Below are 18,318 nucleotides of genomic sequence, written 5' to 3' on the forward strand. Positions count from 1 at the left end.
CGACCATCCGAGTACAGCAACTGTGACAATACATGTAACATAAAGCAGCTGAAAATCAACACCATTTACTGACCTACTGAACCTTAAATGTGCTTCATCATTCCTTACATAATTTTGCTATTATTTTTTCCCCACTGAATTTAGATACATAATGATCTGTAACAAAATTATTGAATATTTTAAATCTGTGCATATTTATGATGGAATTACATGTATTATTGATTCACTAATGCCACGCGATACAAAAAAATTGACATTCCAATGTTAAATCACCCATCATTCAAGTCATGCATTTAACAATAAGTATTGTTCCAGTCATAAAACTGACACAACAAAACACCTTCTCCAATCTTTGAGGTCCCATCTTATACACACTCCCTTTTGCTCTCAGAATTCAAGCTACATTATCTGGCAGCCCTATGTGCTTTATAAAAAAAATAACATGCAAACATGTCTGAGCAAAGCTTCTTTATGATAACTGATGGATTTAAGTAGTTCATACAGATCACAATATCTGCATCATACTTATTTACATTTTTCAGTTTTCTCAGATAACAAACACTAATATCAAAACTACCTGCATAAAAAAAATGTGTACTTTGCCGCTGTAACTACTTGTGCCATCATCCAAGTTTATCATGTTACGTTACAATTGTACTTTGCCATTTTAACTACAGTAGTCCCCCTCTTGAACGGCCCCCTTGACCAGCGGCCACCAACTCCTTACGGCCAGAATCTGTTGGCACGTACGAGTTTGTGTTCAAAAGTACCCCTCACGAAAGGCCACCCAGCTAACGTGACCAGCGGCCAGCATATTAGTGCAATAATATAAAATTCACCCCTCACAAGCGGCCGCATTTTATTTTGATATGTATCCAGAACCAGTATTTTATTCATAAGGTGTGTCAAGTAATCCGATTTCTTTTTCCCGATGTCAGGTTTTCGTTACTGAAAGAAGTGTTGACTAAAGTACATGTACCACAAAGGTTAATATTATATCATTTACGCCTCATGAGAAGCTGCATTTATTCCACAAAGCTGAGAAAGACTCAAATTTTAATCCATAATAAAGGGTAAGTACATGTAATCCAATTAGCCTTACTGCTGTGTTATCATAAGATGTCCAGTTTAGTCACTTCGATAATTATTAAGATTACAATTATTGAACAGTAGTAACAGCTGAGAAGTGACAGCATCGATGTACAATACACAAGTCAGTAGGAAAATGGTTTGATAGCCTTTATGGCTTCCCTTAGAAAGATGTTCACTTTGATAATTAGTGGCTATTACTACTGACAATAACTGTCAAAATTACAAATCCTAACGGCCGCGAGGTCAAATCTGCGTGATGTTAACTGGTACATATCGAAGCCGTTTTGGCTTCACTCACTTAGTGTAAAGAAATGTAAAAAAACAATAGGGTACCAGACTGCTACTAACAAATCACGTGACAAGATCACTTCCTTTAAAAACACATGGCAATTTGTTTAGATGCATAAAAAATTATTTTATCAGTATTGTAGATGGCAACATGAATAACTTACTGCAAAAAGATCAACATGTCATCGAGGAAAAGAAAAATTCTCAGTATAAAAGAGAAAGTGAAAGTAATTCGGGGGGGGAGGGTCAAGGATCCTTACAGAAAACTATATTAATGAAAATATTAAATGTTTTAGAATTAAATGTATTTGTGACTTTCTTCATATGTATTTAGTATTCACATTTGTAATCCCCCTCTAGAAAGGCCACCCTCATTATAAGGCCACTTCCCTGCTGCAGTAGGGGTGGCCTTATAAGAGGGGGACTACTGTACTTGTGCCATCATCCAAGTTTATCATGTTAACGTTACAACTGTACTTTGCCATTGTAACTACTAATGCCATCATCCAAGTTTATCATGTTACAATGTTACAATTGTACTTTGCCATTGTAACTACTTGTGCCATCATCCAATTTTATCATGTTACCATGTTACAATTGTTATTTGCCGTTGTAACTACTTGTGCCATCATCCAAGTTTATCATGTTACAACGTTACAATTATTCATACTGCTGAGTAGACTGCTCTGACAAGCTCCTGCTTTCTGCTGATCCGAAAAATCCAATGATATTTGCATTTGACAATTTTTCTGAAATAAATATGATTTAAACTATCTATACAAAAAGTCAACTATTACAAAGACAAGACCTGGATTTTACCAACAGATTATAAATTGGACATTCCAGATATAAAAACTTTTCACAACTCTTTGAATAAGTCTTAGATGACTGAAACAGTTTATTCGATGCCTGCCTGAACTGGCAATGATCCTGAACTTTTGCCAGTAATCAGCAGTTATAAAGGATGACAATGACAAAGTCTGTGCTAATACAGTGTGATAAGAAAGCACCATACATATTCTGCTTATAAGTCAAGTCCAACTGCAAACTGTTCAGACCCAGCTCTACCGTTGCATTATGCAAATAATAAACACATAACAGGCAGATACAAATTTACCTACGATAAAAATATGCTAATACACAGTATATCATACCTTATCAGGGATCATGTTGACAAGTACTTCCAACTTCAATTCCACATACCATAAGCACCCTGCAAAAAAGTTTATACCATAATTAAGAAAGATTTCATCAATAATAACAAAGACATGTATCAGTATTGTCGCACATATAACTGATATTGTCCATTTGATAATAATGCTGACCTTTGCACAATTACCTCCATTAATAAAAAATTCCTGCCAATATTTGGTTCAAACCTCCAATGAATTAATACTGACAGCAGAAGTCATCAATTACATATGATTCAGCAACATAAATGAAATGCAATTCGACTAATTTTCTTAACCAAATATTACAATAAGTATGGTATTTCAGAACACTTGCACTTGTAAAATAAGAAGTTTTAATGGATTTTGACATTTACATTGAAACCCCACTACTAAATGTCTGTAGATGCAACATGGTCATGGCATGGATTATTAATTTTTTTACAATCATTTCACTAATTTACCCTGACTGATGTATGAATTACTATCAAGTTGTCCTTGCACTGTAAATTAGTGTTTTGTTTGTTATTCTGGCAAGATCTACTTTATTCTTTAAGAAATAAGATTTTCTTTCTTTAAACAAATACTGATATTAGAAGTTTCTGTTGTGAATTTCAATGCAAATGTGTTGATATGACATCAAAGGATTTTGTTGTTAGTTGCCCTATTTCAAAGATCACAGTTCTTTAAAAAAATTCATAATTGTTAACCTAATTTGCATTAACCATAAAAATAATAACTTTCTGTGTTTGTTTTCAATGTATTGAATATAATTGTTGTTCAAAACTAAGCAAACAATAGACAACCAATGCTTACTTAATCAACCAGCATACCCAAACAAGTACACCAATCAATGTAATTGTTAAACTAATGTTATCACTCAAATTGATAAATCAGTTTGAATAATTAAGTATGTAAAGTCCATTCCACAACAAGTGACTATCGCAAATATCAAGCACTGCTTTACTTGAAAAATTAAAATCAATTTTAATATCTCTGAAGTAATTATATAGCTAAATCAACATGTTTCAAATCTGACTTGATCCTTGTTTCAAATCTGACTTGATCCTTGTTCTTTTCATATAAAATAGCCAGAAATTCAAACATCATCTCCATATCAATCTGATGCATGTATTTAAAACATAACTGTAACTGTGATGCCAGATGAAGTTACATGCATTTACAACATAACTGTAACTGTGATGCTAGGTTAAGTTACACATATTTACAACATAACTGTAACTGTGACGCTTGGTTAAGTTACATATATTTACCACATAACTAACTGTAATGCTAGATGAAGTTACACATATTTACCACATAACTAACTGTGATGCTAGGTGAAGTTACATGTATTTACAACATAACTGTAACTGTGACGCTAGGTGAAGTTACACATATTTACAACATAACTGTAACTGTGATGCTTGGTTAAGTTACATATATTTACCACATAACTAACTGTAATGCTAGGTGAAGTTACACATATTTACCACATAACTAACTGTGATGCTAGGTGAAGTTACACATATTTACAACATAAATGTAACTGTGATGCTAGGTTAAGTTACACGCATTTACAACATAACTGTAACTGTGATGCTAGGTTAAGTTACAGATATTTATTGTCTTTTACCAATACAGTGAACAAGATTATTTCAAGTTACATGTTCTGTTACTGGGCTCTGGATCAGAACCATTTAAATTCAAGGTTGTAAAGGTGAAGGGGTATTCTGCTATAATCAATAATGCTACTCCACTTCTGCAGCAAAGTATTGCAAACACTTATTCAATTATTGTAGTGCTCATTTCGTTTATTATTATCTCTTTCTTTCAGAGATTAATTAAACTGTTTGGTGGAGATTCCTCTTTACCATTCAAGGTTAATGGTTACTATCAAACTGTTGTCTCATTGAACTGTATATAAACTGTTGTCTCATTGTACTGTATACAAACTATTGTCTCACTGTACTGAATATAAACTGTTGTTACATTGTACTGTTCACAAACTGTTGTCTCATTGCACTGTATACAAACTGTTGTCTCATTGTACCACATATAGAGTATCCCTGTTACAGTTTCACACAATTGTAAATATCATTTGTCAAACCTGAATATGTGATTCAGATTAGTAACTCCCACGTCCAATTTGGACATTTTTGGGTTGGTTTAAAATTAAAATAAGAATTCATTCCCATAAGACATGTGCAGCATATATCATGGAAGTTGACATTTTATACTGGAAATTTGATTCATGCAGAGTAGAGATCACTTTATATGTGTGACATACCAAAACTCTGATTAATCTGTTGGTAATATTGAAAACTCTGGATGTCTGTAGGACATACTATTATGTATATCTATATTAAGAAATTATTTTTATAATAATAGCTTCTTTGGATCATTTAGTTAATGATATGTTTAATGCCTATGAATGGGTTTGTATTGCAAGATGAGTCATGTATCAAATGTGTAAACTGATTCATTCATAAGTTCCAAGGTTGAGTTGAACAATATGAAAGGTAAATATCACATGATCTGACAAGGACATGAGTTCTGGGAAAAGCCAAGCTGACATAATTTCTTGATTATGTAGTGTAAACCATGTGACCCTTGTTTACTTTTAAAAAGTGATTTTGCAAAACAATTACGATTCATTCAAAGCCTTGTATAGCATTCTCATTACTGCATATTATCATTCCATATAATAGAATTAAAATTTAGAATTGGGCATTTTTAGTAGTACAGTCTTGGAAGAATTATTCAATGAGAGGAATTTATAACATTTACTCATTCATTGGAATAACAGGGCTCTAACTTTCAATTTAAAGTCTACCATGTAACGCCGCTATAACATGATGGTTGGGGTTCATAGAATCTGACAGTGTGCTGAAGAAAATGATGCAAATGGCTGGGGTGGATGGATGGGTAATAAAAGTGAGTACAAAAAAAAGTGCTTTAGATAAATGAAGACAAAACTAGTCTGAAATAAACTTGTATAATAAAAACCTAAATTTCTGTAGTACAATCCATAATGCATAATGTATACAAAAAATCCATGAATTTGAGTATAGGTCACATGTTATAAACTTCATGTATCAGTCACATCCCATTAGAAACACAAATAACACATATATAAAAACGGTAGTCCTTGTTTTATGTATATCCCATCATCCAACAACATGTGTCACTAAACAATTTACTACGAGTTCATTGTCGTCGGTACATGCTACATGTACATGTACTTAAACTGGATTAAATTTTGTTCAGCTGGAGACAGACATGATCTTGCTGAGGCTACCTAGGAGCTGAGGCTATTCATAAGGAAATTAAAGCATGTGAACAAATTAAAAAGTCTAACAAACATCAAGATGTCCTGCTTTCAATTAACTTGATGGTCAGGTATCCATGGCTTCAAAAGACAGGAAATTTAATTTGCGTTTTATGTCGCCTTTGGTAGCGATCATAGTTATAAATATTTTTCCTGCAAAAAGAAACTTTCATGGCACAATAAATATGTTCCAGTCACTTTGGAAAATGCAACAATCCATCACATTCCATCGCTTTTATTTTTAAGTTTGATGCTAACTTACTTTCATGAAAGGTACTTTGTTTTAATTGAAGATTGTAGTTGGCTTGTTTTGATGAAGTGTGCATGTGTTACTGAAGTCATCCCTAAATGCCAGCTTACCAAACAATTGCCCATTTGTTATTGTGGTGGCAATATCAAGTAATTGTAAAACATTCATTGAGACTGAATTTTTTTTCCCATTTGCTTGGTATTTATAAGGAATGCTCTGTGCTTCAAATGTAATCAGTTTTCTTTGAAGTTTCAGCAAAACTATTTTGTCTGGGTACATTTAAAAAAAAAAATAGCTGTAATTTGATCAATTGTAGCAATCTATATTCCTGTTTTCAGACACTGGTCAACTGTAGCTAGTCCAGTAGCATGAATATTTGAGTGTATCACATCATAAGGTACCCAGGCCAGATGACAGCATAAGCAGATTGTTAATATGGTATGTCAATATGTACAAAGAAATTGTTTATGTAAAAATAGATAAATTCCAGTGCATTTCCAATCCAAGTTTGCAGCTTCCTTTCATGGTGCCTTTGAATTTCTCCACTTCAAACTGAAGAATGTGTGTACAAGTTTAAACAACCAACAATACTGTCACAAAAAATTCACCACAAAGTATATTTTCTTGCCAATAAGAAAAAATTTTTAAATTTGTGACACTGTCGATACCCCATCAAAAGATGGTGAACAGTGATTTGACAGGAACTTATTGAGAAAGTTTATGACATCACATGTAAATTATCAACATAAGATTAAAAATGCTTGAAATGAGAAATCTTTTATTTAAAAAAATTAAAAAGTTAGTATAAGAGAATAACCAATGACGCAGAGCTACATTCTGCTTGCAACAAGATTCTCTTAAAAAACTGACAGTCTACTCGTTGAAAATAATTTCCAAGAATTCAAGATAAAACCTTTTATACTATTTAACTGCTTTCAAGATCTAAAACTTGCTTTTCAGGTGTATTATAAATTAAACTCTCATTACTGCAATACTTTATCTGAAATTAAGAAATGAGTACACAAGAAAAAACTTCTTGTATACTTCATGTACTAGAAGCATTGCAATTCTCAAATTATATACCACAGATAACTTACTTTTATTTATTATCAAACAAAACATAATTTTTTTACATTACCAGCAGTATACATGTGTGTGGGTAAACAATAAACAAAGAAATTATTGTTTCTGGTATTATGATATATATATATATATATATATATATATATATATATATATATATATATATATATGTATATATATATATATATATATATATATATATATATATATATATATATATATATATATATATGTGTGTGTGTGTGTGTGTGTGTCTGTGTGAAGTCCAAGAGCGAATGACAAAGAACCTGATCTGTCCACACATTATGCAGCCGCAGATCAGAAGCTATGTTCTTTACTCTAATGAAGACTCCTATAACAAACTGCAGAGACCCAGATCTGCCAACACATTATGCAACAGCAGATCTGGCTCTGTGCAGTTTGCAGGTGGTCTCAATTTATAAGCATGTATACAGGGTACACATCATTGCACTTACCTAGTTTGGCATCAATAATGGTATCTGGTTGGAAAACAATCCAATTGGCAGAATCTTATCATGAGTCAAGGATCCTCTCATTTACAAATACTTCACTTCCTCATTATACAGCACTCCCTCATTATAATAATTTTTCATTCAAATGGATTCATTACAATGCAAATCTCATCATACTACACACCTTATACTACACTCCATCATAATATGTGCACTCATATGATGCTCCCTCCATTATTATTCTGCACAAATTTATTATAATACACTCACTCATTATAATGCTCTCCTTCAAGTATACCACCATATAGTAAGACTGCCTTGAATTAAATAATATTATATGACTCTACTACTAAATAATGAAATGTGACTCATGACCATACCCAGTTTATAACACAAACTGTTTTTAAAATGAAGGGCATTATAGTGAGGGAGTGCTCATACATGTTTTTCTAACCTCAATGTTTGCTGGTGCAAAAATATAAAAAATATTTAATAATAAGTCTTATATGGTCACAGTTTCCGATGTAATTATATTTCCAAGAATACTGATCACAAAAATAGTATATTCCATGTATTTATAGTTGAGTAAAACCTCAACCCAAAAACATTTCCCGACAACCTTGCAAAATACTTTCAAAAAAGAAATTGTCCCATTCTTAGTAATATAAATAAACCAGTTGTTTGCATAAACTAATAATTCAGTTTGAAGTTATTCCTGATGTAATCTTTTAAAGGAGTTAATATTTTGTTCATCTTCTTACACATACTAAGAAGTAAAACTAAACTCCACATGTTACTACAAGTGAATCTAGGCACTGCAACAAATTTTGGCTGAAGCAAGGATACAAAGTTCACAGTTGTATTCTGTCTTCTCCTGCACCTGAAGGTTTAGACCTGAAATTAAACATGAACAAATTGACCCATGTAATTCTCAAGCTGACCTCTAAGTATTGATTTTAATATGAGCACATAAATGATTTAGATTGTAACTGAAAATTAACCAAAATTTGACACTTCAAAGACATATGATAAACTAGAAATCCAAATACTGAGAGTAAAGATGACTTGGCAAGTTCATGAAATACGTCATTAAACAGGACTGAAGGGATAAATAGACCTTGAGAGATATTGATGATATCATGAACCTTTTTAGGATTGTAGACTATACCCTATAGTGCATATAATCTTAATTATAAATATTTTACTTCTTTTTTATCTTTATCTATTAAAAGAGAATTAATTTTACAAAAATTCTAAAATATTTTGAGAAAATAACTAAGCAATTGCCTTTTTTCAATCTTTTTCAATAGAATGATTCTTTACCGTCTGATATGCAACCTATCAAGGGATACAATCAAATAAATCTCTCAGGAGTATATCTGAGTTATGTCCCTTCAATTGTTTTGACTGTTCTTTCAATCAAGATTACAAAATAGCAAAATACAAAATGTGCCTTATTATTAGAAACACCAACGACTTCTAATAACAAAATATAGGCTGCATGCCATATGATTTGAGAGAAGAAATCCCTCCAATCCCCAAAATTCCACTGTGACTTCCTATATAAATTTTCAGTTGCTGGCCAAAACGGTAAAACCTGATTTGAGTGATCTCTGCTATGAGCAGCCAACAGTTGTTGTTGTAGAGTTTAATGTCATTTTTCAGCACACAATAGGCTATACATGGCGGCTAGTATTAATGGTGGAGGAAGAAAACAGGAAAACCCCGGAAAGGACCACCGACCCATGAGAAGCTACTGGCAAGCTTTCTCACATACCCATATTGGCTGAATTCGAGACTCGAACCCACATAGAGGTGAGAAGGAGGTGATAACAGAGAGTGTTTTAGACCACTTGGCCACTCGGGGCCCCCAGCCAACAGTTATTTACAATTGAAATTGTTGTTGTTGTTGTTGTTCTAGGGTTTAACGCCATTTTTCAGCACAAGATAGGCTATACATGGCGGCCAGTATTAATGGGGGAGGAAGAACCCTGGAAAACCCAGGGAAGAACCACCGACCAACGAGAAGCTACTGGCAGGTTTTCCTGCATACCCACGCTAGCCGAGCCTTGGACTCAAACCCACGCAGACAGAGGTGAGATGGCAGTGATCTGTAACAGTGAGCGCTTTAGACCACTCAGCCACTCGGGGGCCCCACAATTGAAATTGTTGATTTTACTATATAAATGCACTGCTTTGAGCTACCACCTACCAAAACTAACCACTGAACATGACTTTTTCACAAAATGTGAGTTTCAACGCTGAACAAGAATATTGTCAAACCAGACACAAAAACTACATGTTTATTTAATCCTTTGTAATCATAATTGCCAAGCACCGTCTGCAGGCAGATTGTTCCAAACTGACATTCACAAAAAATGAGGGGAAAAAGAATCTTGTTACTGGTTTCATTACATTTATTGGGTAAAGCTGTATTATTATGACCATGAACCGGACTTACAGACTAACCATTTATTTTTGGTTGGATCGTGAGATTTTCTGTAATTTTGTTTTCCTTTACCTAAAGATAATTTGTTGGGGAAACTAATATAATAGGTAAAATTAGTTCTTTTTCTTTCTACAAATCACAGCAAAAGTTTATTTTTCAAGCCATTTGGTGGATGGAAATTTTTTTCTTTTTAAAATCCTAAGACCCCCACCTCAAAATCAAACAGTAACTCCATTATATGCTTGTCTAAGAACCATTGTATTGCCAGATACCATATTCATCAAAATCCCTAATATGATTAACCATTCTATCTTTAAAGGATTACCAATCACTGACATGCATGGTCAGTTCAAAGGTTTGTACTGTTTGTTGTGAAAACCTACACAATGCCGATAATGTCATTTTGGAAGATTATCTCATCGCATCAAGACAGGTACTTGAATTGTTTGTGGAGTAAAAATATGTAATGATGAGTGAATTAGGTCTTTTTGCTGTCTTCATATATTAAATTGGATGAGTTAATTCAACAATTTTTTGTAAAATTCTTTTTTGTTTTATTGATGTTACTCTCATTAAAACCTATGAATGGTGGAAATATCTGAGATCTTGTCGTATGTTCACCTTAGTGCAGCTGTTAATCTGTCTGTTTACTGAGCCAATCCATCAATATCTATGCTATGGGTGACTTAGATTTTGGATTTTGGCTGTAAATAAATTCACCGAATAATTGTTATCATTGTGAACTTCAAAGTATATGTACAAGATAAGTGTTACCTTATAGATAACTTTGCAAATCATATGCTATTCTGAACTTCATATATAACTTTTTCAAATTTATGATGGATGTAATTTTAGTGTCATATAATTTTCTAATCAATGCATGTAATATTTTAGCTAGAACTAGGAATAAAGAACAAAATATATATACAGTAATTCTAGGTATTTTTCTTTTTCTAACCCAGTTGAATTTCAACCTTAAAAACTGGCCCACCTTGTTATGAGTGATCACCTGTCTTGAGTGTCCACTCACCGTTGGCAGAAGGGGTGGTTTTTAAAGACAGATTTTACTGCAGCAATTTTCAATGGCTAACTATGTGAAAAACTTGAAACTAATTCTGCAACAAATGGATCCAGTGCCTTGAACTGAAAGAACCTCTCATATTCCACATAATGTTCCTGCTGAATACTGTGTGTGTGTGTGTGTGTGTGTGTGTGAGAGAGAGAGAGAGAGAGAGACTCAAAACCTTTAACCCAAAACATCTTACAATTGTTGATGCCATCAAGAGTGACATACTATGTCTAATTATCTTCTAAAATGAAGGCGACAAAAAACTTACTTGGCATGAGTAGTTTGAATGGCCTGATAGGAAGAGGAGACACTACAGGATAATGTGCCAGACAATAACCATCCGATTCCCCATCCAGTCGAATGTCAAACATCACTGTGGTCTGAAAGACAAGCATAATGAGAATTTAGTTATACTTTGTAGGTTATCAAGTTTCATTGATACAATGGTTTCTAAAAACCATTCATTTAAAGACTCAACGAACAAAAATTATTGCATTATATAAGGATCAACATAGACATACATATTTTCTAATTTGATTGCAGTTGTGATTCATGAAAATAATAAATAAATATTGTAGTATCTTGCTTGAGAAAACTTAGTGTGGAGGACAACTATTATGAAATAATGATCTATGTTGAAAAGTACTACAATCTATCAGAAATTCTGTACTGTTTTTTAAACACATCCAAGCAAGGCTTCACAAATGCTATGTACAGCAGCCTGCAATATGACTAGAAATGTTGTCATGGAATACCAGTGCCCTGTCAACCCTTTTCAAACAATTATGTAGTCAAATGTGCATGAGAAACTATCAAGAATCACTGAAGCATGGAATACAGGTCACAGTGACCTAATTTTGGCAAAGTGAAACAGATATCTTCAAAGTTACAGCACTCTTCCTAACAATACAACATCTGTCCCTCTTTCTCCCTGCTTGACCCTGTTAGATATCTGTGAATGATGACACCTCTAGTTCTATATTGTTTCGGAGCTTAATCTGTTCTTTATCTGTGTACGAATATTGTTCTGTGCTGAGAACCCCATTTCACAGTCTGCATATACACAGCCAGTTTTGCCAGCTTGAACAAGTTAGAAAACTGTTCTTTACAGCTGTTATGTACAATTTTTCACAGCTCACAAATATTATCTTTCGGATAACTTTGCTCCAAACTAAGATTTTTCACTAACAAAAGCTCTGCCAAAATTTCACTTTCTCGAATCATTACAGACTACTATGCCAGATTTCTTATCTGTTCCATAATGCTGTAATTAGGGTTTTAAGTCCATCAATGACAGAGGTATTTTGATCAAATAAATATCCACACTTCTTAATTTCATTTTTAAATTTGTAGTTAACTCAGTTCACTTTACCTCTTATAGTTTTGTACCAGAGGATCCAACAGAGTTAAATTGTTTGAGAAAAGAGTTGAAGATTGTGCTCTACTTTTAAACTGTCCTTATTTTAATCAGGTGTGGTATTCTGTCTTGTTGACATTTAATTCTGAAATACCGCTGAAAGCAGGTTTGATGGGAATGCCATCCATTTTTGTCCATCCAGCATGTACATTAAGCCCAACACCATTTTCAGGTTCAAAATCATTCAATGGTATATCTATTAACATTTTCCCAACTCTGATATACTTCATAACTTTAAAAATCATTGTCGTCATCACTATCATCAGCCAGCATATGCTGAATGAAAGCATAATGTGAAGATGAACCATGCTGGGAATCAGACATTTTGGGTAGCTCCTATTATAATGCACTCATTTGTAAAACAAATTTGATGAAATGTTCAAACTAAGACAGAATGCTTGTTCCAAAGTCCAATGTACTAATAATTCATTCATGTCAAGCTGAAGAACCCAAATGTGAAAACAGTTGTCTACCTGAAAAAAGACAGATATTACAACAACCACTATGATACTTCTACTGACATAACTTGTAATAAGCAATTTAAGGTGACGAGTTAAGTAAAAATTGTATACTGTGCAGATTATATTTTCGTATACACAACTTTAAACAAACTAAACAAATTTATACAACTTTTGTGCAATTCATGCAACCACACACCCCTGCGCATCTCTGAAAGTTACATGTATCTGTGGCTGTGGCCAATTATGCCTGAGAAATTGACCTAAATGTACAACCTAACCAAAGTCAGCTGTAGAACATAGTGACCAATTTTGATAAAATGGTTTTGTGCCCACCAAGAATCATCTATGTATCAAGCTGCAAAATTCTGAAGAGTATAATGAAACAAAAGCTAATGCAAATCTGAACCAAATCAACTAAAGTGCAAAATGTAGGTTACAGTGACCTATTTTTAATAGGATTGTGTTGTACCCACCAAAACACATCTGCATACCAAGTCACACTTTCATGAGGGCAGAAATTGCTTAAGAAACTGACCTAAATTCAAACCTTAACCAAGGTGTGATGGACAAGATGGACATATGGATGGATGAACGAGGATATCATTAACTGTCCCTTCCATATTCATGATGAGGCCTGAAGAAAAAAAACTTGCGATTGGCAAGAAAGTTCTTATCTGTTTCTCAGAATTCAATAAAAATACAAAGAATATTTTTCATGGATTGTGTGCAGCCAATACACAACTTTCAGATTTTCCCAGCATAGTAAAGTATGATTTCTCTTTCTTTTTGAAAACAAAGTGAACATACCTTAGATGCCTGGTGATGAACTAACACCAAATTGTCCACTATGTTGATAGCAAACCTTCCACTCATTTCTAGCTTCAAAATATTTGTTTTTTTGGCAGGACTATCCCTAAACAATGAAAAGATATTCCAATTATAAACAATGGCATATCATTCATACCTTAGATAAGTCTCTTTTGTAGAAGATCTGGTATTACAGAAAAGGATAATACAAGTCTTGTGACCATATACTGCCGCTACAATGTAAGATATTCAGATTCAGTATGACAACAATATCTGCACAAGATATAGACTGGTGGTATCATACAGATCTGAGATTAAGTTAATGTGTCCCAACAAATACAGTGTCCCAATATATATGGTAAATATGGTTCACACAATCTTTCCTCAACAATATTTGCACACAATATAAATCTGTGATATTAAATGGATTTGAGATTACATACAATCCATTTAAACTTCCAGTTCACCACACCAACACAAAGCACTAATACAGAGTACCATGTTTACTGTTATCAGTGGTATCCTCAGCATTAGTACATGCAAAGCAATATATTTTATCAGATATAAATAGTAACAGTCTACAGGCAATGGTCCATAGAAGAAAACTAAGTTGCCATGAACTGTAACAGTGGCCTTAAGTTGTCAGCAAATCCCAAGAATATCTCACTTAGCAAGGCACATGTTCTCAATGGGCTTTTGTAGATAAATAGTATCAGAATTTCCATCATCAATAGGTCATGATAATCCTGAAACAGAATTTACATATTTCATTATTATCATGAGGGTAGTGATGAAGTGTACAGTGTTCCAAGTACCTATAAATCTTTACTGGCCAGAGGACAACCTACTAGAAAATTGTCAAAGCCCAAATAACTGGGTCACCCTGGACGCTGGCAGCTGAAATCATCTGAGCAGAGTTTATAGTAAAAGATGATAAAACCAATGTTTCTGGTAACAAATGTTTCGTTGATAATACTTACCCAATCATAACACCTTATAAGAGGTACAACTATCTCGCAAATCCAGCCATCCCAGATAAAAACTTTATATCAGAAGCTAAAAGTTGTCTGCCTGCCTATGTGACAGTAAAAGTGATCTCCCCATGGCACAGAGACTGAAGGCAAATCCCATGAATATCTGTTACTACTTCTGCCCAGGCTCTTGACAGAGATCTTGCAAATTCCACTATCAAGCTTACTTGAAGTTCTACACTTAAAAGATGGAGAGTCTTCACTTCAAAGGGAAGTATAATACATCTAATATTTCAAACTTTTCGTTCTTCCCATGATAAAAAATTCTGCCTTTGCAATTTTATCACTTTGCCATCATCACACATTTAATAGCATTTATTTACTTGCACAGGTAGCTTATCTGACATCACACATAGTTATGGTTATAGTTATATATTGTGAGTGCAAGTCAGTCATGGGTGACAAAAAGTCTTAAAATATGTATAATTCTGCTATGACCAGGTACATACAGGTAAGTTTTCTATACCAATGTAATCTTATTGTCTGTGTGCCAAGCTTCACTGAACTTACATGTACACTGAGCCTTCCTACAGGTAACATTGTTAATTAATATCATATATTGACACTTCATTGCCTTCATTAAGTTGTCTGCTACATGCGCCACATTCCAGTAAACAAAAGCAATATATTCAGAGACAGTTCCAGCCCGCATTCACTTCTACACAGGATAAATCCTTATTGGTGATACCAATAGGCTATTCCACTGCAAGTTTCAACTCCATATCTATATGCTGAGAAGAGAGAGGATGAGCAAACTACACAGCCTAAATTACAATCTCGCACAAAAGATGCTCAGACTGTCTACATGGATCAAGCATCACATACCTGGTCCCAACAGCATGAACTGGATGTCAATACCACAAAGGTGGCCCACATCCATTATGATTGGACTAGACCATACACATGGGATCATAATGGGCCAAGACCACAAAAGATAATACATTATAAGCCACCAGAAGAACATCTGTTGTCCAGTATGTCTAATCCAGAAAATACAGGCACTCACATGGATCAGCCACTGATACAGTGCCTCAAGATACTTACTACATATGACACCCAGCTTAGTGCCTCAATATCCAACAGAGTCACTTCGCAATATTCTCAAATTTTTGCCACTCAAAGGGAGCCTCTAAACAGTGACCACTTGGAAGCCACTGTATTGAATTCAGGGCACTCCACAAGTTTACAGAGCTTGACACTCATCTCCAGTAAATTTACAGGTACCACAAGAAATGTCAGACTCACCACCTGCAAGCAAACACGACAACGCTTCATTCCTTTATTGATACTAGAATATACAATTGCATGTGAAGACTCAGCCTCCCAAACTTCAAAGAATTTTTCTGGCTTATACCATTGGAGTCATGCCTTCCTCCTCCCACTTCCTCAACTACAGGGATCAGAACCCCAGCATCAGTTGATACTTGAAATGAAGAATACAAATTTTGATTACAACCACAGTCTGGCAGAGTTACTGACATTTTGGACTGACTAAAACGTCAGCTGCAAGACCCAAATGTTCTCACAATAGCACCTTCCATCAAATTTTGACCAGTGGTTCTATTGGTCCCATACCCCAGTATTTCAAATGGACACTTCTACAGTCGAATGAGATATCGCAGCCTTGGAGACAACAAAACCATACGAGATATCTCTGTTGAAAGCATGAGACTCAGCATGAGCCAAAGCAGTAACAGATATTCACAGGATTTGCCATCAATCCCTATGCCAAGGGGAGATCACTCTAACTGAATGCCACCTAAGTGGATAGATTACTTTTAGCTTTTTAGCTAAATGTTTTTATCTGGGAGTTCTGGATTCGTCAGGTAGTCGTAGTTCTCTTGAGGAATTATGACTGTATAACATATTTGAAGAAGAAATGTGAAGGTTTTAGTTAAGGCAAAGTAACAAATAATTATCCACAGCATTTATTTCTTGAAGTATAGTTAGATTAGTCTGATAAAACTGTCATCATCTACTTCAACCTCAGACCAGCCATTCCCATTCATTACTTGGAGTTCTCTAAACCATATGACCAGTACACATATACATACTGCCTGACTTCAAATTCACTAATAAACAGCCGTAACTGTCATTTTCTTCTGAAGATAGTTCATATTAATAAATTCTTTACCATATATCTGTTTATGCTAGTTTGATTGACAACAATTTTAGTGCCAACTAAATTTTCCATGTCCACATTCTTCTAGATCCATGCCATTAAATGAGGTTGATTGCACAGGTCAATTTTAGACTAATCACTTTAACTGTTATATAATCCAGACTAGTCATATGCAGAATGGCAACTTAATATAGGAATTGTTAGTTTCATGATCACACAAATGCTATGAATTAAACTGTATCTGCCAAATGGTTTTAGCACAAAAAGTGGTATTTAGTTGTAATTATAAAGTTGTTTTTATTCTCTAGTTGCTGCATGATAACTCTAAAGGTTGGCAGAAGTTGACAACTAGTTGACCATTGTCACTCACCAATTCTAAATTTGTAGTGGCAAAAATAAACCATCAGCATCAGCAATGCATCAAGACTCATGAGTGTAATCAGACTCCACATATCATATACATACACTGTACAGTGTCACAATGTTACGCGTGATGTTGAAATATTGGATACATTTTTACCACTTTATTATAAATATTGTATGTATCCATAGGGCACTGTTTCTGACTCAGTGTGATGGCTGCCTTTGTCAAAAGTGAAATTAATAATACCAGATGACCCAAACCTGCATCTTTTAGGTATAGCTTGTATGAAAGAGGGCATGGTTTTTACAGCTCATGACTGATCACCATAAAGTGTATGTGTGTGGATGCATGCATTTGCGCTTGTGTGATTCGGATTTTTAACATAGCTTTAGCAATTTGTCAGTCATATCACTACAATGTCTGCAGTGTGCCAGTTCATAGTGATGTCTACAACTGGGGCATCATGACACAGACATGTAACATCATGTCTCACCCAGTCACATTTTATGATGACACCAAACAGACCAGTCCTAACACTACCCTCGTAATGCTGAGTACCAAGCAAGGCAGCTGCAAGTACCATTTTATACAAGTCTTTGGTATGACTTGGCCAGGTTCAAAATCACAACCTCCCGTATCAAAGGCAGATGCTCTAAACACTTAGGCCACTGGAGTAGTCCCACCATAAAGATACACACATTTATGTTTAACATACTGTACCTGAAGGGTATACAAAATATGATACTTTGTATAATACAATAGCAGATGCATCCTCAATGAAATCTGAAAAATATAGTTTTGTCATATCCTTTATCTTTAAGGATATGGTGAATTGCACATTTGATAAAAAACCCAGAAAACCTCAGACTACAAATGTACCTGCAAATGGCTAAGGGTTGACTAATTAATGTA

General features: G+C 34.3%; 1 protein-coding gene across 1 annotated transcript in view; it reads right to left on the reverse strand.

Annotated features, from left to right (window-relative positions):
- Positions 1 to 18,318, reverse strand: part of LOC149806746 (regulator of MON1-CCZ1 complex-like) — a 99,558-nt gene that overhangs the window by 45,601 nt on the left and 35,639 nt on the right. The window contains exons 10-14 of the mRNA XM_089957133.1: positions 13,890 to 13,995; positions 11,473 to 11,584; positions 8,533 to 8,580; positions 7,690 to 7,743; positions 2,535 to 2,593 (exon numbers count right to left, since the gene is read on the reverse strand). Of these exons, the coding sequence (XP_089813259.1) occupies positions 2,535 to 2,593; positions 7,690 to 7,743; positions 8,533 to 8,580; positions 11,473 to 11,584; positions 13,890 to 13,995 (379 nt within the window). The remainder of the gene's footprint in view (positions 1 to 2,534; positions 2,594 to 7,689; positions 7,744 to 8,532; positions 8,581 to 11,472; positions 11,585 to 13,889; positions 13,996 to 18,318) is intronic.

This window comes from Sinohyriopsis cumingii, chromosome 1 (genome assembly GCF_028554795.1).
Source record: "Sinohyriopsis cumingii isolate HCF-2022 chromosome 1, ASM2855479v2, whole genome shotgun sequence".
In the NCBI taxonomy this organism is placed as follows: Eukaryota; Metazoa; Mollusca; class Bivalvia; order Unionida; family Unionidae; genus Sinohyriopsis; species Sinohyriopsis cumingii.